The 24,124-nt window shown below is 32.4% G+C and overlaps 2 protein-coding genes across 2 annotated transcripts in view; one reads left to right on the forward strand and one right to left on the reverse strand.

The window, feature by feature from the left end:
* Positions 1-24,124, forward strand: part of LOC127717580 (nuclear hormone receptor E75-like) — a 233,400-nt gene that overhangs the window by 68,246 nt on the left and 141,030 nt on the right. The gene's annotated exons all lie outside the window — the stretch shown is intronic.
* Positions 5,033-22,160, reverse strand: LOC127717579 (receptor tyrosine-protein kinase erbB-4-like). The gene is made up of 12 exons (XM_052223279.1): positions 21,943-22,160; positions 21,309-21,363; positions 18,822-19,172; positions 17,857-17,994; positions 16,757-16,840; positions 15,712-15,833; positions 14,192-14,336; positions 13,663-13,770; positions 9,271-9,382; positions 8,240-8,404; positions 7,541-7,743; positions 5,033-5,191 (listed from the first exon to the last, which is right to left on the reverse strand). Exons 1-12 carry the CDS (start codon positions 21,991-21,993, stop codon positions 5,169-5,171), a joined length of 1,557 nt encoding a protein of 518 aa, XP_052079239.1. The 5' UTR covers positions 21,994-22,160; the 3' UTR covers positions 5,033-5,168.

Raw genomic sequence — 24,124 nt, forward strand, 5'->3', positions numbered from 1 at the left:
TTGAAAGTTATCATCTGTACCAACTAAAGACATTATTGTTTTTACATTAGAAGACCAATTATTCGTACATAGTTCGTAGTCCCATAGGAACACATTTTTACAAAGTCTACTATTGTCCATATCCATCAGTCGGTTCCAGTACCTAACCATATTACACCAGCGACGTTTATTTGAAGGTAACCATCCAACATCTACGTTGATAGTCAGCTTAGGAGCAAACTTGTGAACTCCTAAAAAGTATCTTATGACCTTGTTTTTAACATTGTCGACACAATTAAAGTCTTCATAACCCCACACTGTAGAACAGTAGTCAAGTATAGGCACAATACAAGAACAATACAGTCTTTCATAAGTCTGTATGTCAACTTCTTTTAAACTGTGTATCTTCGATAGAATAGCTCCGAGTGTTCTTCCACCAGCTGTAGAATGATTTTCAAGATTTGACGTATAATATTTTTCTAGTTGAAAATAAATCCAAGGTATTTATATTTGTCTGTAATTTGCAAAATGTTTCCTCCGATTCTGAACTGAAATTCACTCCGTTTTCTACGAGATGCTCTGAAATGTACAACTTTTGACTTGTCTTTATTTATTAATACTCTCCATTGTTTGCACCAATCATGTAATTTATCTAGCATCTGTTGCATATCATATTCATTCTCGGTCAACAAAACAATATCGTCCGCATATAGAAGTAAAGACAATTTATATTCTTCAATATTTAAACCAAGTCCAAGTTCGTTGATTTCATCTACAAGATCATCAATAAAAAAACAGAAAAAAATGTCGGAGATTAATTATCACCCTTTTTTTACACCAGAGTTACATAAAAACCAATCGGACATTTAATTGTTGAATCGAATACTTGCGGTTGTTTGCACATATAAACGTTTAATAGAGTTATATATTTTCCCATCAATATTGTTCAGCAACAGTTTGTACAGCAACATATCACGATCTACGAAATCAAAAGCCTTTTTTAGATCAATAAATGTGGCAATAACATTTGTATTGTTTTTTATTCTGCTGTTAAGGGTGAATTTATGATCCTCACACGAACGATTTTTACGAAAGCCGTATGTTCCTCAGAAATTGAATCATTATTCTCAAAATATGAAAACAATCTAGTGTTAATAAATCTACTGTACAACTGAAACACACGACAACAAACTAATTCCTCTATAATGTAGTGGAATGCGTTTATCTGATGATTTGTCTTTAAGTATCGGACAGATATTTGCCTGATGCCATAATGATGGTACAATGCTTGTGTCGAAAACTAGTTGAAAGATAGAATGTAGGACGGTGATAACGTTTTCTGTCTTCAATACTTCATTCGGGATATTGTCATTTCCACACGATTTACCGTTTTTTGTTTTCGAGACAAGTCGCTTAATTTCATCTATAGTTACCATCGAAATCGTCCGCTGAATTCTCCATATTATATATATTTAGAAAATCTGTTTTCCATTTTTCTAAAACAACTTTTTCATCACTAACAATCTCACCATCTTTGTCATATATTTCCATTGGAATAGAAGAATGTCTACGAGGCCCTAGCTGTTTGATTTAATCAAAAAATCATTTGTATTATTCGTCGTCATAGTTTTAATGTCAGTGCACATTCTTTGCTAATATTGCCTTTCATACTGGCGTAGCTAGCGGGCAACGTTTTTTTGCGCTAACTGGAACTTTGTTATTAGTTCATTTTTTCACATTGGTACGTCCATTGAACTTCAAGTACTGCTTTTTTGTTAAATGCATATTATTCCATAATGTTTGTAGTTCATCGTTCCAAAATAGCTTTTTCACCTTTAGCCGTTTTTTCGAGGATCCACTGGTGTTTAAGACTGGAGTTTTTCTAGTTTGTTCAATGTGACTTATAATTTTGTAATGCAAGTTTACACATATCAGAAGAAAACATATTATTTGGCATTAATTTCAATTTAAATCGCTTCATCGATGGAGTAGGGCTGCCTGGAATAGTGTCTGCAATTGTGGTTTTATAGATTTAAATTATGTTACCAAGACTGAATGATCCGGAAGTTTGCTACGTTCACCGAGGAAGTTGAACATATTTGCCTTTTCTGCAATATCATGAATATATCTAGTTGTGTTTGTTTCAAACGAAATACACTGGTCGAGATAATCTTGCGGGATACAAATGTAGTCTACAACGGATTTTCCTCTCCCTGAAATGAATGTGAAATTATCTTTGTCTTGATCGAAGTTTCCATTCAAGACGCATATTTTCGATTCGTTCAAAAATTAAAAGAAGGTGTTCCTATGTTGGTTAACGGTTTTATCTAGCGATAATCGAAACAGTAATTCATCAAAATCATAATAATCCTTCAGTAATCCTATTCTTGATTTAAAATCGCCACAAAGAAAAATATCTTCCGTATCGCATTGTTCGTATATATCAGTTAAGATATGTGCAAAATATCCTTCTGAATCTCTTCCAGAAAACTGAGTTTTCAGGAGGTAAGTAACACAAAAATACTGAAATTTACCACATATAAAGACATCCCGAGTTATGTCAAACGTTTCATATTTATATGCGTAAAAAATCCAGTTTTTAATCAAGAGTCCTACACCACCTGATGCCTTTGGGTCATTCCTATGTATGTATTGTCTTTTTAATCCTTTCCAAGTGTAACCATCATCTTTAATTGCATTGATTTCAAATGCGTTTCACAGATACTAAAAATGTCTGCATTCACTTCTACTAAAATTGTACGTAATTCCTTATTATTTTGGGTCCATCTGCATATATTTAAGTGTCCCACTCTAATATTACCATTGTTCCGGGTGTTGCCCTAATCGCTCTTTGTTTCCAAGTCAGTATTGTCAGTATCAGCAACCAATCAACCAATTTATTCGATTTTTTCAGAATTTTCCGTTTGCGATAACTCTGTACGATTAACCTTGTGGTAATTCCCGTAAAATCGTGCGTGTATTTTTTTCGATTAATCGTTCAATACGTGATTTAGAGGACATGATGTAAACATGTTTTTAAGAACCAATATTTTTCAACTTATGTTTATTTCTGAGTATAGGTATTTTCTGATCCTGACTTTGAAAACTGATTTTAACGAGACTTGGTTAGTTTTGACATCGTGTTGTCAAGTGTTTTGGTGCAATCATTGATATGTGAAAAGAAACTTCGCCGAAGCTGTCTATTAGCTTTTGAACTTTGTCTGTGAGATTCTCGGCTTCAGTGAATGGTAAATTTTATACTATTACCGTTACGTCATTATCGTTTAACGGATCTACCGGTTGTGTATTTCCTTTAACACCTTTATCATGTTGATCATTAGTCTAAGATTGATTGTTGAAGTCTTGTTCAGTAGGATTAGTATTGAAGTTTTCAACTTAACCAACACGTATTGAAAGTGTTTGAACTGATCTGACTTAAAATGAACAAGGCTGACAAAAGTCTGTCAATTTAACCGAATATCAATATAACGTAAAATAGGTAGAGATTTGACAAAGAAAAGCCATCAATTAATAATTAACAATAAAACAGGTTTTTCTATGTTTGTTCTAGATTTTAATCTAACCTCTTTAAATGTTTATCATTGATTGAAGAACAAGTAAAGACATTTACACAAAATACAAATTAAAACTAGAAAGAAGTTAACTATATTATTACGGAACAATAGACATGTATAACAAAAACACGAACAAGAAAAACAGTACCTTAACAGAATATCCGGCACATTCTGAAAATAAACACACACTACCTACATTAAACCTGTTGCTGTGAATTCATGTCGTCCTTTCCTTACTGCGATAGTTGTTTCATAAAAGTAGGGCATGAAATTACGCAGCAGGTTCAACTCCAACAGGCAAAGTTGACCTTAAATGGATTTGACCGTTTTTTTATTTCTTTTTTGTTCGTATAGCTCTCCAACTGTTTCGGTTCTCCTACATCAGTGGCTTTCAAATCCTTTGCATTCCGCGTTCCTGATGAAGGTTAACCCAGAAACGTGCTTTAGACACTTGCAATATATAACGCGTTGATTTCATTTTTTGAAGATGATAGCATTGCTTTTGAAGATTCTAAACCGAAGGCTCCTAGATGTAATGTAACAGTTATCCATTCGAAAAATTAACGGACACCATGACATTTGGCTGAGCAACGACTATGAAATATTCAATAATCTAAACAACAGTATTAATAAACCACACCGAGGAGTCGACTAAAATAAAGACAAGATTTATAATGCGCCTCAATGTGAGGAGCTCAAAAGTTGTGCGAAAACAAAAAATCTCTATATGGTGATATTGGTAATGTTTCTTTTTTTAACAAGTGACTGCGTTTTACCGTTTGTGTTCCTTTGTAGAGGAGAGAACCAAAGAATAAATGTGTAAAAACTATGAAGTTATTTAATGTGTGCAAAGTACTAAATTTTCAAAGAACCTTTAGTGTAAAAAGGGATTTTTTATCTCCATTAGCCGCATCACTAAAGGATTTTTGGGGTATTCTAATTAACGAAGAAATGAATCTCACATCGTACCCCGAAACATGCACATATTTGAAAATGTCTCAAACATACAAGTTTACGATATGGACTGATCTACTGAAGAAAACGTTACCATTACCGCCTATTAGAAATCAATTAACCATATTGACCCATATACACATGCTCTATGGAAATGTATGTTTATATTGGTTGACCGTAATGGAATATCGGTGTTATAAATATGTTCATCTCATCGTTAACATAATCCCGCCAACCTTTCTTGAATTGTGACCGTACCGAATGTGACTTTTACCATGAATGCTTTTGGCAATGAGTAACTCAAGATGTACAACGAAGGAGCAGGAGTGCTATTGGCAATATGTACCACGATACGTACAATTAAGGAGCATGAGCTTTCTACCAATCATCCCATGGTGACAATGGGATTCATGTTTCTCAATCATAACTTATGTATTTTTATTGAGATTTTTCTGCGTTGATTTTAGCAATGGTGTTGTCTCTTTGTATTTAGCATTATGGTTTTTGATTGAGAACTTGGTAAATTTCTTTATGCATAAAGTATTTATTCAAATTATAGCATACCATACAAAAAATAATAAAATGTATTTGTTGATAAAGAATCAATTTTTATTTATATATGACAGCAAATGATACAGATGTTAACTTGTACAGCGCTAGTCATTCGAGAACCGTCGTATTATCTGTAATAAAAAACAAGTTGATTTTATACATAGAAATAAAAAACACACAGAGGCCAATGAAACAGGATAAATAGAATTCATGCGAAGTATACTTTTATTCTCCAATGGGCAAGGTAAGTTTCTCCTGCCTGTTCTTTCTACCTTATATAAAATAAAATACTGTTGTTAATTTTTTTTGACGATATCCACTAGTATGAAAGGTATTTAATGTTGTGGTTTTTTATGTCCTTTTAATATCATTTTTATCTATGCTGTTGCCTCCCTTCCGTCTTCCAACAGAAACAATCCGACAAGAATATTTTTTATCGTAAAATGCGATCACGTTGATCATTGTTGTTTCTTTAACATAGTTATTTTTGATTTTCTTCCGTCCCGCCAATAATTCACTTATCAATCACGATGCCAAGGTTTAAAAACCCAAACGAAGTACATGCTTATTGTAAAAAGAAATGTTGTGTAGCAATGTGTTGTAAATAAGATGATGTGTTATTGAGGTGTAACCCTCCCCCATTGCTCCAGCAGTGTATATGCTGCTTTGCTGATCTGTCAAGCAGAGGAGTATTATGAATAATCTCTGTAAAACATTTAAACTGCGCATTCCCTTTTAACAACCATCGTTTGATTATCCATAAAGAAATTTAATGCATTTTTCAAATTTCAAACGCGTACACCAAAAAGATGTGATAAAAAACGTTTTAATCATTGAATGATTAACCAAAGACATGGCATGATTTTCATTTTTGGATGCGAACAATGAAAGTACCTATTATAGTTGTAATTCTGAAGCAGAGACTTGTTAAGGAACCTTGTACAGTTTAGTCTGCATCCTTGTAAACGTATGTAAATAAATACTTCCGTCCGTGTGTTAATTAAACAATCAATGTGACGAATCGACCTCGAATTGATGAAAGTTTCAGTCATTTAGAAATACAGTGTATTCAATGTATTACCCAGCCTAACATCCTAAGTCCTTGATAACACATACGTTGAAATTTAGCATATCATATTTGTTGCCAATTGTGAAAAAGAATATGCAAGGAATATATCACTATGACAGGAACACAACGGCAAATGAAGGCAAAATATGTTTTTGTATCCAAATGCCAAATGGTTAAAAATTTACTTGTCCAGAAAATAATTGCATGATTCGGCATTGGTATTGTATTTGTACCTACTAAAATAGTCAGACTCTGGTTGCTGATAGCTCCAAAAAAGGAAAATAACAAAAATATCCCACAACTCCGAGAAAGATTCTAAACGGAAAGTCCCTAAGCAAATGGCAAAATCAAAGCTCAAACACATCTAACGAATGGATAACAGCTGTCATACTCGTGACTTGGTAAAACATGGTGGAATAAACCTGGTTTTATAGCTAGCTAAACCTCTCACTTGTATGACATTCGCATCAAATTGCAACTGTGTGCAAAAATTTCTGACACAATGGATTTCTATTTACTACACCATCCGGTTGCTAATAGATCTTTCTTGCTTCACAGATTCCTCACACATTGTGGATGTACCTACTGGACAAAACATGCTCCTGGCTGCTGATAGGTCCTACCCTCAGCAAAGATTCTGGCACAATTGATTTGAACTTACCACACCATTATTTTCTTTGATTGCTCATAGTTTCTACACGCAACATAGATTCCTGGCACAATGGGTTTGTACAAACTACTCCATTATATCCTCCGGTTGTTGAAAATATTTTTTCTCAACACATATTCCTGACACTATTTTTGTGTATTAACTAAACCATTCTTGTATCTGATTGTTGATAGTTTCCTTTCTCTGCAAAGATGCTGAAAAAACGTATTGAAACTTACAACACCATTCTTTTCTTTGGTTGCTGATAATTTTTACTATTTCACTATCAACAGAGATTCCTGACAAAAGGTATGTGTATTTACATTGTACTACACCATGTTGGTTTCTGGTTACTGATAGTTCCTACTCCTTCAAAAGATTTCTTCCACAATATAAGTTCACTTACTAAACAATTATGTATGTCTGTATTCATTTCTGACACTATATAATTTACTTACTGTATAATTCTCATGTCTGACTGTTGATAGTTTTTACTTTCTACTCATATTTCTGTCATAATGTATTTGTACTTACTGCATCACTCTCATGTCTGACTGTTGATAGTTCTTACTTTCTACGCAGATTTCTGTCATAATGTATTTGTACTTACTGCATCACTCTCATGTCTGACTGTTGATAGTTCTTACTTTCTACGCAGATTTCTGTCATAATGTATTTGTACTTACTGCATCACTCTCATGTCTGACTGTTGATAGTTCTTACTTTCTACACATATTTCTGTCACAATGTACTTGTACTTACTGCAAATTTCTGGGCTCTCATTGCGGATGATTCGTACTCTCTGTACTGATTTCTGAACCAACATTGATTGGAAATTGATGTTTGATTCGTTACAGTATAAGGGATTATAAGCTATGGTCACATGTCCGTTTTTTATCTGCCTTAGTGACGTCAGACCCAGCGTTCTGATTTGAGTAAACATGATATTGAGAGAGCTTTGCGTTCTGGAAAAAAATTAAGAAACAGTGATGTTACTGTACAAAAGGCTTTGAATGGCTTTGAATATTTTGACATTTTCAATTTGGAGACATTATGTGTGACATGATTTTTTAGTTACTACTAGTATTTAAGTCTCTGTCAGTCTATGACTCATATAGAAAAAGTATACGGAATTGGCTAGCTTTGCTTTCACCACATATGAAACTTACTGACCCATATATATTGTTTTAGGACTCTTGTACAATATGTAACAATTTATATCTTGGTAAATGATCATGACGACGTGAAATAAGTAATCTTTTCATAACTTAGTACACTGTTAATATGACGATAATTAACGAAGTATACTCAGGATTTTATACTTGCAGAAGTGTTATATAAAATATACTTGTTAAATGAATTCAGCAATGCGTCATATTAACAATTACTATCAACATCAAGTATAATGTTTTACATGCAGTAAATGAATATCAATTATCACGATATATGACAAAAGCTTACGCATCAAGTTCCCTTCCATGGATAACCTCTAGGTTTGACAGGAAAGACACTGTTGTCATCTCTGGGTCATTTGATTGTATCTGCACGTATCCCGTTACTTCCTTTAAATTCTTGAAGACTTGTAAATCGACAACTGTTATACCCGGTATATAGTATTGAAAATCTCTGAGAAAAAATATACCATGGTTTATTTATTAACGATATAATAATGTATTTGTTAACGTGTTTCATTCGAATCGAAAAGACATATTATGCATTCTATTTCCTTTAAAATGTTATTCCACTGGAACTGAAAAAAAAACGATGACTCAATAATACAACTGGGATTTTGATTTTAAATGTTTAAAAGTATCCAGAATTTAGGTAGGAAGACATTGGTTTAAACAGACATCGGATAATATGCAAATTTTAGGTACTTAGAAATACTAATGAAAACGATTAACAAAATCGAAGCAGTAACCAGTAGCCATTTAAAGTTATAGATTAGGGATACTCGCTCCTGTATTTCAAAATAACAAGGGTTTGTTTTAAAGAGTGTTCTAATTAGGTAGTATATACATAACGGCATCAACAAAGTAGAAAAAATAACATGTTCATATTCTTTTGAGTTACAACTTTTTGAAAATTTGACTGGAAAAACTAGGGGTTAGCGGACAAAATATTTTCTTGGCACTACATTGATAAAACCGGAGGATTCCGATCATATAACCAAACTAAAAAAAAAACAAGAGTCGAAAATAACCTTAACCTTTTAATGATACACAGCTTCAAGTTATGTCTACAAAATACACAATGGATACATTATTAATGCTCGCATCAAAAACGCTCAAAGGCCCAAAAAACTACGAAGTTGAAAAGTATTGAGGACCCAAAAATTTTGCCAAATTCTTTTATGGTCGTCTATTCCTTGGGTAAACAAGTCTTAGTATTAAAAAATAATTAAGTTTTGAAAAGTTTTATAAATGTGGCCACATGCCCCTATCCATTACGTGATAGAATTTGGAGAATAGTATGTTCCATAACAATCTTACCCATTAAATGAAACTTCTAAAATTCTTAGATTACCAGTTATCACTGTGCACTTTTCAAACTGTTTGATGTTGTTTGCGGTGATATAATCCGCACCAGATAGACCAATACATGCTGTGAAGTAGAAATCAGTTTTATTTTGTAATAAAACAGAATGAGTACACGACAGCAATTTTCTTGTAAAATGTATTTAAACTTATTTCAAAAAATAAAATGCCTTGTTCAAAAAGGCTAAATAATGTGCAAAATAAACAAATACAAACATCTCCGGGTGCGGGAATTTCTCGCTACATTGAAGACCTGTTGGTGACCTTCTGCTGTTGTCTGTTCTATGGTCGGGTTGTTGTCTCTTTGACACATTCCCCATTTCCATTCTCAATTTTACCCATACTAATTTCAAAAATTAATGATAAGTTCGAGCTAATCATTCGGACAAATATCGTTTTTTCGAGTGAAGATCGATGTTGAATAATTAGAAATGATAAAAAGTAAAGCAACGTAGGAGACGAGCGCCAAATATGGAGTTACATCTACTTGCCCTTCCAGAGTAACTTAGATTCTAGATCATTGATTATGTGGGTTTTGCTCAATCTGTAGTTTCTATGTAGAGTCTCGTGGATTTGTTTGTATTTTAGTCCTTTTTGCAAGACATTGTCAAATATTTTTCTAATTTTTGAGTTTTGAATGCCCCTTGGTATCTTCAGGCTCTTTTTTAGAGAGCTGGTTCGCTAGGTAACCGAAACAAGCTACACTTTAAGTAAATCGCAGATCAGAAACTAGAACTTTACTGGAGGGAGAAACGATCTTTGTTTCCTACCATTTCAAGATGTTATATGCATGCAATTTTTATACAGGAATATCTTAATGTTATCCCAGCTATTTTGCTTGTAATTACACCTTATATAAGAATGCCGGATTTTGATTGGTTGTTAGCCAGTGTATTTTTCGCATATTCAAACATTTTTTTCTCATTTCAAACGAATTTGCCTGTTTTTTCACCACTGCCAGTGAATTTGCCTCAAATTCCCCTCTCTACCGTGGTATTTGCCATTTTGGATATTCCTTTTTTACACTCGCGAGCCTGTTCCCGCCAAAAGTATTTGGACCCTTTCTCACTTTATCCCGACAACATGGTTAAGCACTATTGATTGAGTTGAACCGAAAACTCTCAGAACTATACATATAAAGAGGGGGAAAAAGTCTATACAAATGAACTATTTAATGATGGAGTAACAATGACGTTTACACATATAGATACCATGACGTTACAAAAAGACAGCACTAACGCATATAAGTACATGTATAATTCCAGCGGTACTACGATTTCCCTTCACATGTACAGACAGTTTCAATCAAAATCTATTAGGTGTAATTAAACAGATAAATCATATTATGGAGGGGTATTTGCGAAAAATACCAGTCTTGGGACCAAATTTCCCTCGCCTAGCGGCTTGGGAAATTTTACCGTCCCTTGACTGGTATTTTTCGCAAATACCCCTCCATAACATGATATATCTGTTCAAAATATCATCGGAGACTAACCGTATTTATATCGATCTGGTGGTATTCCGTACATTCAACGGAACTAATTGTATCGATATTGGTGAGCATTTCAACAAATAACACCTTTCGAATAATATCATTAACGTTATCAATTTTACTGATGACAATTAATGTCTCTTCAGTTATGCCACATGCCTAAATTTATAAGAACATTAAATAGCTGATAAAACCGAAATAGTCAAAACATTTAGCCAAAATCGGTCAAGAATTCAGAGCTCTGCATTAGAACAATACATTCTTAAATTTGAAATGATTTAAACTTAGTAAAAAATCCAAAATGGTTATAAAAAATAATTAAAGGCAGAACAAATATATCATTGTCGAAATAGCAACAGTAGAAATAGATGTGCATTTTGGAACTTGATTTCTCTTCATTGATCCTCGAGACCAATGTATCTAAAATTCAAAACTTATTACAAACGTTTAACATTAACATTAACAAAAAAATATAATTCTTTGTCAATAAACGATATGCCTAATTGATCGTCTGCTCTGTAAATTGAAAAGGAGTTTTGTAACTGAACTTGATAAAAAAATCAAGGATACCAAAATTGTGTCGATATCTTACGGATAGCGAATACTGATTTTAAAATGATTTGTTGTGTTTTTGACCTTATCTATAAATCATAACAAAAACACTGAACCATATTTGTTGGTGTACATAAGAGTGATAGGGGACGGTATCATACTTGTAAAGTACTTAAAGTACCCTATATTTCACCAAACATGTTTATTCAACATGTACAAGTATCACACCAAATATTAATAGCAAACATCTTTTATTGAAGAAACAACAAACACGGTTTCCTCCGCCTCATTTTTGGCCATATACCTCAATTTGACATACACGGTCATCTCAGTACCAGAATCTATGACCAACGAGACGATTTTAAATTATCAATTTCCCCCACCTTAGTAGCAATATATCAACTTCACCTGCATTTGGGATATACATTTCCCAACTTATTCGGTATTCAAGAGCATGCAGCAACTAATTAGACTTTGTAAAACGTCACCAGTGTCTGAGCAGAAAGTTAATGAACCAGGAGTATTTCAAAGAACGTCTCGTCCTTTTTCTAAAAAAAGTCATCGAAAGGTACCAAAATCTTGTTGATAATTATTCGGTATCAACTTCATAAATAAGACACGATGGTCTTGAAGTATAGATTCTTGGTACTGACGTTGTTTATCATCTTAATAATGTGTTATAGTATTCTTTTATTTGTCTTTATGAATATTACTTTTACTGTTTAATCTGTTTTTGGTGGTATCCATTTGACATGGCTCTGTACTTATACATCCCGTCATTGTGTTATTGTTCTATAATTTTGAATTCTGGTTTTTCATTTTTGCTAATATGCTTTGTCTATATGCTTTTTAGTGTTTTATTGTTTCAATGACGTGGCTCTGTACTGATACATCCCGTCATTGTTCTATGATAATTTTTGTACTCTTATCTTTCATGTTTTTGCTATTATGCTTTGTCTATATGCCTTTTGGTTTTTTTTAACATACGACGTGGTTCTTTTCTTATACATCCCGTCATTGTGTTAATGTGTTTGTTTATATATTTGTTTGTTTTTATAGTGATTAAGATAATAACACAATGTTGACATCTGTACCCCTATGTTTGACTTTTATACCTATTATGTCTCTTTGTTTTGGTCATACATCGTTGTCAATATAATGGAATTTCATGCGATTATCATACAAGTGAGAAGCTTAGCTAGCTATAAAACCAGGTTAAATCCACTATTTTCTACATAAGAAAATGCTTGTACCAAGTCAGGAATATGACAGTTGTTATCCATTAGTTTGATGTGTTTGAGCTTTTGATTTTGCCATTTGATTAGGGACTTTTCTTTTTGAATTTTCCTCCGAGTTTTTTGTGATTTTACTTTTTATTACTATTCATATACACTGTAAACAGTATATCTATATATATATATATATGTTCCTGGTATACAATAAATTTGCAAGTTTTTGCAGGGGTTTGTTTTCTCTTATATTTTACAAAGGTCCAATTCATATGTAATACTAGTTTGTTCGTTAAAAAAAAAAACAGTTTTCCTAAATTTTTAACACAGGTTAAATTAATTTTAAAAAACAAGTTAATTATTAAAAAAAACTCACCAAAGATGTCAATATAATGGAATTTCATACGATTATCATACAAGTGAGAGGTTTAGCTAGCTATAAAACCAGATTAAATCCACTATTTTCTACATAAGAAAATGCTTGTACCAAGTCAGGAATATGACAGTTGTTATTCATTCGTTTGATGTGTTTGAGCTTTTGATTTTGCCATTTGATTAGGGACTTTTCTTTTTGAATTTTCTTCCGAGTTTTTTGTGATTTTACTTTTTATTACTATTCATATACACTGTAAACAGTATATCTATATATATATATGTTCCTGGTATACAATAAATTTGCAAGTTTTTTCAGGGGTTTGTTTTCCCTTATATTTTACAAAGGTCCAATTCATATGTAATACTAGTTTGGTTTGTTCGTTAAAAAAAAACAGTTTTCCTAAATTTTTAACACAGGTTAAATTAATTTAAAAAAAAAAGTTAATTATTAAAAAAATCTCACCAAAGATGTCAGGTCTATAAATGTGTACACCAGATCACGTGTCATCTACACAAGTTACTCCTCAGTGACGATGTGTGAGAGTTTTGACGACTGACAATTTCGAAAGGTGTTGATAAATACACAATCACCATCGTACTGAAAACGCATATTTAGGACAGGTGCTATCACATTCAAAACACATAGCAATCAATTATTTGAATAAGTTTGTGAAATACCATTGCACTAATAATACATACTTTTTGGACAAGGGCCATCACATTCCACACAGGTACCACCCACGTTATACATGTTTGGTCGACAACTATGCACACACGTATTATGTTCGGCATCTTTCAACAATTGTGCTTTAAATACAAATATAAAATTTATCGTGGAATAACATATTCATTGATTTTTTTATGTATAAAATATAATAATAGTCCGTATCAAAGCATGTATATCACATGCACACAAAAACAAGTTAAGTCAAAGTGCGAGGTGGAAGTATCATTTATGTAGTCTCTCACAGCTCTAGGTTTAAGTACGGTTTACCGTTGTAACAATACTTTGCTTGTTGTATTCTACATGTTACTGAACTATTATCAAAATGCAAAAAACAAAGAAGTTTACTTTTAATGTTTGAAACATATTTTGTATTCAGATAAGAAAATGTTCTCCTTCAAATATATAAATACGATAACTCGATGTCTTCTTTGACACACCGGTACTCAAAGATGTCTTCATTTTATATGAAGTGTTATGAATATGAGACCTTCAGATACTCACGCGGACAGTTTGCCGTACAAAGTATACCATACGTTAATTTCCCATCTACGTTTTCTTGCAGATCTAGCTCGTGTTGCTGATTATACACCATACCTGATGGACAGCTACTGACACATTTCCCATCGTTTACAAAACTTTTGCAAGCCTAAAAATGATGTGATCAACCATATGATATTAAACACATGTATTCACTTTTCACAACTTGAGTTATGCATGACTTGCAAATACAATACTTGACATTCTTCCTTACTCCTGTAAAACGTTGCGTTGAATCTGAGCGAATGCATGGAAATGTAAAAACAAAATATTGTTATAGTATTGCAAAGCATATGGGTGAAGAACATGTATTAATTAGTCATTTTCACTGAACTACTATGCATTTTTATTTAGGGGCCAGCTGAGGCCCACCTCCGGATGCGGGATTTTATCGCTCCATTGAAGACCCATAGGTGACCTTCGGCTCTTTGGTCGGATTGTTGTCTCATTGACATATTCCCCATTACCATAATCAATTTTATTCAAACATGGAATTGAAATCAATTCAAAATTTAATAAAATAAATGTTGTTGTTTTTAAAGTTTGAAATAAAGCTATCATAAACAAAACCCTACGTGCTTAATGTGTTAGTTAACGATTCAAACAATTTATTTGTTGATTTAATTATGCACAGGAAACACATTTTAATTTGAATCGTGGTTCTATCGATACAAGGAAGAGGTTGGGCTAGAGTTCTAGAAGTTGGTCAATTGAATTGAGTTCGACTCAAAAGCGCATACAGAGTAACAGTATGCTTGTATTAATGCACCGTTTGTTGTGGAATTCTTCAGTGAATTTAATTCTACAGCAACGATCAAGTTAAGAACCATGAGCAAACAGTACTCGTAGTTAACAAACATGATCCCAGACATAGAAAGTGTTTTTGTGCACATTTGACTCAAACCAATCATTGGTGATGTAGACATAAAATTTTGAGGTTATAAGTAAGAATTTACGTTACCGAATTTAATTTTGAAAGATGATTTTATCTTAGAAATTTTGGGCAGCTTTTGAGTCTTCAAGTTATTAAGGTATATTTTATTGAGATATATTTTTCTTTTGAATCCCACCTTTCCTTCTGGAAAGATAACTTAGTATGAAACATTTTTTTATTGTTTTTATGGTAAGCTGGAATCTACCTGTATGAGGTACTTAAAAAGTAAAATTGTGATAACTTGTTTGTCTCAAAATTGATATCATTTGGAGCTAACTTACTATGTTTCATGTGAAATTAGAAACCCTTGTTATATACGATCAGTAGTATAATGGAGTATATATATTCGATTCTAGAAGTTGCCGGGTTTAACCTGTCTTAGTTTGTCACTTTTGTACATTTCAATTGTAAGGACTGTTCTGCGACTTTATTGGTTTTTTCATTTCCTTATTTTCGCGGGATTTACGTTATACAGTGTACAACTGTCACAAATTCATTCTCTTTTGTAATTTGTAATATGTAGGACAGTAGATAATGAAAACTGATTTACATAACAATCTGTTGACTTTGGTCCACTACATCCAGCAGCACATTCAGAATGACAACACTGATTTTGACCAGTACCAAAACATCTATCTGTACACGTTTGACTGCATGCAGGACCATGGTTTACTAAAAATGTCAAAAAATGTAAATTGTGGTTCAAAATTGAAACGCAATTTGTATCAGTACATGTATACAAAATTTTGTTACGAAATATAGACAATTATTTAAGATTAAGGAATACATTTCCGATATGCAACGCTCACTTTTCCCCGACCGACTTTGGGTATACGTTTTTGCCTTTTTTTATATATAAAATCTTCATTCTTCCTAATGTTTGAATAAGGCTAAAATGAAGTTGAAGATTGATAGTAACACGTATATGAAAACACGAGAAACTCACTTGTATGACAGTCGTATAGTCTTAGAATTCCATTATATTGACAACGATGTGTGAACAAAACAAACAGACATAATTGGTAAACATGCCAAAATAGGGGTACAATAGTCAACATTGTGTTATAATCTTAATGACTAAAAAAACAATGTATGTTCACCACGTGAATTATTGAAATAGAAACAACACCAAATTATTACTGTAAATATTCCTAATAATCTAACGTCTTGTTTGAATTGTTTTCATTAGCAGTTTTAGCACTTAAAGTATATTAATTGATTTATTATTGTTATATTAACAATATGTATTGTAGTCAATGCTAACAGTGACAACCTCCGAAACAAGTGTCAATGATAACTGTTTTTAGGGCTCAACTGAAAATATTGTTAACAATTTTTCCTTGCTGTGTGTAACTTTTACTAAAATCTACTGAACTAGAAGTATAAATCACTAAACAAGAAAATGGGTGGATCTAGGTGATATAAATGATCTTTATTTATTATGCATTTGGAAAAGTCCATCGTCTAAACCAGTGAAACACAGATGAAACGATTGGTCGAACATGTTTATAACTGTTTCATTACTGTAGCTCTTATTTCTACATTACTTATTTATAAATAGGAATATGCTTCTGCAGGAATTATATATAACTAACTTATTTGACACATATCTGGTCCTTCTCCCCAGCAATGTCTAGAACCTGTATTCTCATTATAACATGCTGCATCACACTCACCACCTGTAAAACAATTTCTAATCGAGTAATATGTGTTTTAAGGTAATACTCTTATGAAACCGTTTAGAACAGTTTAATGGCGTATACTATTACAGTTCTATTGGGTATATTATGACAGTTCTATGGGGTATATTATGACAGTTCTGTGGCGTATGTTATGACAGTTCTTTGTCGTGTTCTATGACAGTTCTTTGACTTATACATGTTATATTATGACAGAGCTGTTCACTTTACATTTTGATCGTTATGACGAGAGATTTGAAATGTTTTTAAAAACGTAAAAAGAAACAGTAGTCGACGAGAAACACACGTTTCTTGCAAAAAGAAACAAAAATGAGAAACAAATGTTAGCACAATACCAATATACTACACATTAAGCTAATTTGAGCAAAGATTTGGTGGTCTTACAACTTTAGTTTAAGTATCTTCTTTCGATCGAAAGTAACAACAAAAGATAAGTAAACACCCAACATATAAAGACAAAATGTGTAAGCAGCTTATCTGGAAGGGTGGATAATTCCGTCTCGTCTGTCGATATCCTCCTGCCATGGAAGTGTATATTACAAGTTTGATTGCGCACAAAACGTGATTATCTAAATAAACATACAAAAATTCGCTCCTTACCACATGGGTATGGAAAACATAGAAAAATATGTAACGTTTTAGTCATTCATTAAATACAAAAATCCCTACAAGATTAGCAAAGCCCTGATGATCAACATTTTCATTAAACTTATAACGTGTTGTTTTCATTTTTCACAGCACTGGCTCGATACCTCTGTTAGTGGACTATCAGTCCTTTAGAGTGTATTCAGCTCAGAAGTTAGTACTTCTTTATGTGCTTTTTGGTTAGTTATGTCTTCCACTGTTTCGGCTCATATACATTTTTGGCTTTTTGATATTCGGCTTTGAGTGTTCCTGATTAAAGCAAATCCAGAATTTAAGCGTTTCGTATATGCTTTCACTTTTTTTGTCAAGGAAAGGTTACAAACTATTTTTTTTTCAAATTATTCACTTACAAAGTCTTTTATAACCGGGACTGTCCATGCTCGTGCGAAAATGTTGTGTCACAGTAGGATTAATGTCTTCCCATCTTATCGTTGTTGCATGACACAAAAGATTGTTCATCGAAATATAAACAGTTCCATTCATAATTTCTACAAAGAAAAGAAAAGAAAACTAATATGAATTTGCATCAGGTTGTTTCAATAGTAAAATGTTTCGAAAAATACAAGAAAACATGTTTTATATTACTATAGACTTTATGTGCTGTTTTTTTTTTTTTTTTTTTTTTTTTAGGTGTTTTGAGAATTTGCTGTTGATTACAGATCGTTGTTAGTTTCTTATACATTTATTATCAACTTTAACATACTTTCTCTTCCATGTATGAATTTATTTTGGTTGCGGTTTTCTGATGTATAATATCTTTATTGTCATATAAACATAATTAGTTTGTGACAAAAAAAAAAACACACAAAAACAAAAACAAATATAATATAGCTAAGAGATAACAATTGTTTAATAAGTGAACACCTGGAAAAAATTTAAGACGTCTGGCTTCAGTTCTAATATATAAATGAAATAAAGCAATATGTCTGAAACAATGTATCGAGTCGTGAATTTATATTATAACTTCCAGTTCGTAGATTGTTTTATTTGATTTGCATAATGATATATTTTTATAGTTATTCTGACTCTAAATGTAGAATGGAAATATAAATGGAACAGTTACTGTAATACACTCAGTCAATTAAGGCACACGATTTTGTTTTAATATTTGAAAGTTAGTGATTTCTGTTGGTAAAAACTAATCACGAAAAGTGTCCTTTGCCAATGTAATGTATGTGTTCGCTCTCAACTGACAAACTAAGCCACTTCCATCTTAATTGAGTAGCTTGATATTGAAAATAATAACGCAGGGAAAAAAGAAATTCTAGAAAATAATGAAAACAAAATAATAGTAGTTTAGTTTATAAAATTATACCTTGCAAACTTCTAAATTCGAGTTCCATCAATCCTTGTGTTCTAGATCCAGCGTAACTATTACTAAATACCAGTAGGCTAAACGTGTTTCGAAAAAGTTGACGTCCTCTTATCAGACGCAAGTTCTGTAAATACAACTTTTGAGAGAAAACAGATGATACTAATACATATCCACTGACTTCCTCGATTGATTCAAGGAAAGACAAATCCCAATTTCCGGTTTCATCTAAATGTGTGATCTCCAAATTCCCATCTACATATTTACAATTTGTGTATCTTTGTCTGTAAAAGTCATATTGATCCTGGGAGCTCCCACTCAAACCCAAACCACTGTTTGACCCTTGACATATCCCTGTAAGGAATGTAAAAAGAAAAAAGCAATAGAAATGTTACGTTGAGCAATGATGAACGATAATCAATACCTTTAAAGAAAATGACCTCTCGTGTTCCTTATGTAAGTGAGCATTTCACAACTCACTTTGCAGGACATAACAGGAAATTCCATAGCCTTGATTATTTGATGTACTGTCAAACCTGATTTTCCCAACTCATTCAGTTGGAAGAGTATGTAGAGTTTAGAATTTTATAGCTAATTGCTAATTGATAACACCGATTTCCTATAAAAAATGTTTCCTCCGAGGTTTGTTGTAACTATGTGTTCACAGTTTCAAACACGTTATAATGAGCATACCTTTTCGAAGAAACAATCAACTTAACATCAATGTGTACTTTTTGTAGTTGTTGTATTGGTATAACATGTATTAACAAACTAATTATGTTTAAGATACGGAAGTCTTAATTTGCCATGAAAAAAGCAAAGGCAAGCTGACAAAGTAAATGCAAATGGAAAGAAGGCACAATTTAGACAAAGTCAACAATGCAATTATAGAAATTAAAATGGCATTAACACTAGGATCAACAAGAAGCCTGTAAAGTTGATTTTAATCAGCTGATGTAAATTTTTTCTCCGATAGGACATCGGGAAAAGGAAATCAAAAAGTTTTCAAATATAAAATGGAAAAAAAGACCTTCATTCTGCTATGACAGTCACAGACAGCGCTTTAATTGTGATCAATGTATGAAGTCACAGTTTGATAAAATTGGAAATGGTCACAAGAGCAGCTGCCAACTCTAGAAGTAGGACGTGGCAGCAGCACTGAATATAACGGCTGAAACAGAGATATAATTTTAAGAAGGAAAATAACCTTTATTAGACGCAATCCGGAGATAAAACAGCTCTCATTCCATGTGATGCATAGTGGTTGTATAATACCAGCCATAAAACAGTTTTGCCACAGATCAAACAATATAGTAAATGTTGGTGCTTATATGTACAAATTTGGTCTCTGGTGGAAAGTGGACTTAGTAGCAATTATTTCACATCTTCTTATTTTTCTATTGAGGTTTTGATCTTGTCTGCTTAATCTTTGCATATTTGACTGAGTGATACATGTATCGTTTTTCTTATAACTTTCTGTGACTATACTGGTATTTTCAGTTTTATTCTTTAAACCACTCACCTCGTTATCAATGATATTTTTAACATGAGCAATTTGTCGGATAATTTACACCCATCCCCATATGTTTATATAAATGTAAAGTAAGATAAATAATTCAATACTTTAATAGCTTGCTTTGCGGTATGAGTTTTGTTCATTGTTGAAGGCCGTCAGTTGACCCCTTAAGGAGTTATTGCCCTTTATAATCAATTCTTAACCATTTTTCGTAAATTTTTGTAATCTTTTACAAAAATCTTCTCCTCTGAAACTACTAAGACAAATTTAACCAAACTTGTCCACAATCATCATTAGGGTATATAGTTTTAAAAATGTGTCCGATGACCCCGCCCGCGAACCAAGATGGCCGACATGGCTAAAAAATAGTACATAGGGTAAAACGCAGTTTTTGGCTCATATCTCTGAAACCAAAGCATTTAGAGCAAATCTGACATGGGGTAAAATTGTTTATCAGGTCAAGATCTATCTGCCCTGAAATTTTCAGACCAATCAGGCAAATCGTTGTTTGGGTGCTGCCCCTGAATTGGTAATTTTAATGAAATTTTGTCGTTTTTGGTTATTATCTTGAATATTATTATAGATAGAGATAAACTGTAAACAGCAATAATGTACAGCAAAGTAAGGTCTACAAATAAGTCAACATGACCAAAATTGTCAATTGACCCCTTAAGGAGTTATTGCCCTTTATAGTCAATTTTTTACAATTTTTTCATAAATTTTGTAAATTTTTGTAAATGTTTACAAAATATTTTCCACTGTAACTACTGGGCCAAGTTCAGTATAGATAGAGATAATTGTATGCAGCAAGAATGTTCAGTAAAGTAAGATCTACAAACACATCACCATCACCAAAACACAATTTTGTCATGAATCCATCTTTGTCCTTTGTTTGATATGCACATATACCAAGGTGAGCGACACAGGCTCTTTAGAGCCTCTAGTTATATATCATGATAGTCTATATAACTTACTTGAGTTAGCAGCACTTTCAGGCAGGTCATTGCTTTCTTGTCCGAGCACAAGCAGCTGTAAATGAGGTTATGATGAAATTACTAATTATATCTAATAGTTTGTAGAGAAATGCCCTATACTATACATACAAAACACTGTCAAGAATAAACAGTTCTAAATAGATGAAAACAAACTAATAAAGAGATGAACATAATATAGCAGAGGGTCATGTTTCTAGTACATGATACTAGAAATGCATCAAATACTTTGGTTAGCCTTTATTATAATGAGACATCACTTCACAGGAAGCTATAAATAACCCCCTCCCCCTAAAAAAAATGCAATTATGAACCCAAACGTGCTCACATGTTTGGCCTAAAAAAGTTACTACATCACTACGGATTAAAGGAATGTGACAAAAACTGCTCTCTTATCAAATAAAACAAATAATGAATAAATCTAATTAAAGTTCTAGTTAGGTCTGTGTAAATGTAACAATACACAAAACCAATGGTAATTTCAAAAAGAGAATACATGATATCCACTATGATGATTTTTGAATTTGTAGCGATTTCGAAATATAATTTAAATCAAGTTTGAATGATTATTACGATGGCTGATCAATAAATTCAAAATGTACTAATGATGTCTTACCATGCTGTTTAAAAAGACAGGAAACAACGAAGCTGTAAACTGTATGAACATAGTTCTTCCAACTCTTCCAATATTCAGATGCAATGAATTTTAACACTTCTTATCAGACTAGTAATTTTTAGAAGCTATTTATCTCGTTACAATGTATATACATGTAGATGTACTTAAGTGTCTCGAATTAAAACTAAACCACAAATGCTCATAACGGAAGTAAATAGGTCATATGATACTTACAATCACGAACAAAAAAATATAAGTGAGCTTCATAAATGATCATTTGATGATTCTTTAGCTTCGGTGAGACATAGCCTGTTTGTGCTGATGCGGGGTTAACTCATCACAAAAAGGCTATATCTCACCGAAGCTTGCTATTGAAAGTATTTTATCTTATTATGTTTAAAACATAGACCCACTTGATTTTTTTACCGTTTGTTATTGGTTTTAAAAGAGCAGCAAATTGAAAATAATACTTTTGACGCAATTTGATGCTAATATGGAACAGCATATAATTGATGAGTGGGTTAACGAACATTTCGACGGGTCAATAATGGCCCTAATATTAAGTGAAATAAATTTCAGTAATTCAGTAAACATTTCAAGACAGATTGCATAAATAATTTTTGTCAAGTACAAAACCAATAAGCTCTGACAGATAAGCACACTTATTATGTCATTATGACGTCATAATTAAGCATTTCTATTTCTCAGGACAATCAAATTGATGACGAGATTGTTTGTTACAGTACATAGTTTGTGCTTCTAACGGCATTAGCCACATGCAAGAACCACCTTGATATTTTATCCCAATGTGTATCTTACCCAGATATATCTTTTTTAATTACATGTTTTGGTCGATGGGTGAAGCCCATGTTTTTTCTGCAGAAATTGGACATTATGAATTTATAAACATGAGACATATAACTGAAACCTTGTATACTATTGAAGCTTTTAAAATTCTAAAAACAAAACAGCAGACAGAAAAGGGTTTAAGTTAACTTAACTATTATATTCGAGATTGTAATACAAGTTTGCACATATGATCTTGTGTTTGATATTCAGGACCTTCAAAAGATTCGTACCTTAGTCAAACATTTCCAAAATCTTAAAAGTCATTATTAGGACATATTCTGTAGCTAATAGAAAAAATCATCAAAAGGGATTCCTAAAGATTAAATATGGCAGTCATATGTGAATATTTTGAAATTTAAATTCTAGAATAGTAAAAGTTATATCCTTCTAAGAAATATATATCAATTCATTATATCAAATACATAGTACCACTTTAACTGACCCGAATGTACATTTCGACATTGATATATCTTCTGTGATGTTTGAGTCAAACATATTTGAACATTACAGTCAAGATCAAAAACATACGCCACAACCTGACAATGAACCAGAACCTTGTATGAGTAAGATACATTCCTTAATTTCCATTGATTTTAAAACTTAATTGATATAATACCACGATTGTACAGGTTATTAACATATGTACAAGTATGACAGACACGATATTCTTCTTAGATATAATATTTAGCCATTTGATATTATTTATAATTAGCACTTGACTTCACGATGGCAATTATAAAAAAAAAACCAAAAAAAAACATATTCTCTTTGTCATGTTCTAAACGTGATTAAACTTTGTTAAATTGAGCAATCAAATATAATTTTAAACGAATTAAATATTTGAACTTTAACCAGACAGTACGAAAACGAACAAATGTGAATATTAAGAAAGAAAATGGCTGGTCGATTGTTAATTATGGGTGCATTTCTGAAATGTAACAAAAATTAGGGGTATGCGTCAACAAGAATGCAGCACGACATTAAAACCGAGCAGATGGTTACAGTATAAAAATAAGGAGATGAGGTATGATTACATATGAGACAACTATCAACCAAAGTTCAAATGAAGTAGATGTAATCAATAATAGGCAACTGTACGGTTTTCAACAATGAGAAAAAGAAAAACCTATACAGTATGGTCGGCTATAAAAGGCATAAAAAATATCAAACAATTCAATTGAGAAAACTAACGGCATAATTTGTAACAAAACAATTTAATTACGAATAACAAATAAGACAGACATGAACCAACACCAACCACTGAACTACAGGCTCTTGACTTGGGACAGGCACATAAAGAATGTGGCAGGGTTAAACATGTTTATGAGCGTTC

Source organism: Mytilus californianus, unplaced genomic scaffold (genome assembly GCF_021869535.1).
Source record: "Mytilus californianus isolate M0D057914Y unplaced genomic scaffold, xbMytCali1.0.p SCAF_10, whole genome shotgun sequence".
In the NCBI taxonomy this organism is placed as follows: domain Eukaryota; kingdom Metazoa; phylum Mollusca; class Bivalvia; order Mytilida; family Mytilidae; genus Mytilus; species Mytilus californianus.

Excerpts from the sequence above, each read along its gene's own strand:
- LOC127717579 (XM_052223279.1), bottom strand. The coding sequence starts at position 21,993 with ATGTTCATACAGTTTACAGCTTCGTTGTTTCCTGTCTTTTTAAACAGC. Across the intron at positions 15,834-16,756 it reads ACCAGATATGTGTCAAATAA|TAAACCATGGTCCTGCATGC; the intron begins GTTAGTTATATA and ends TGACATTTTTAG. Across the intron at positions 5,192-7,540 it reads TGAGAGCCCAGAAATTTGCA|ATAATACGACGGTTCTCGAA; the intron begins GTAAGTACAAGT and ends TTTTTATTACAG.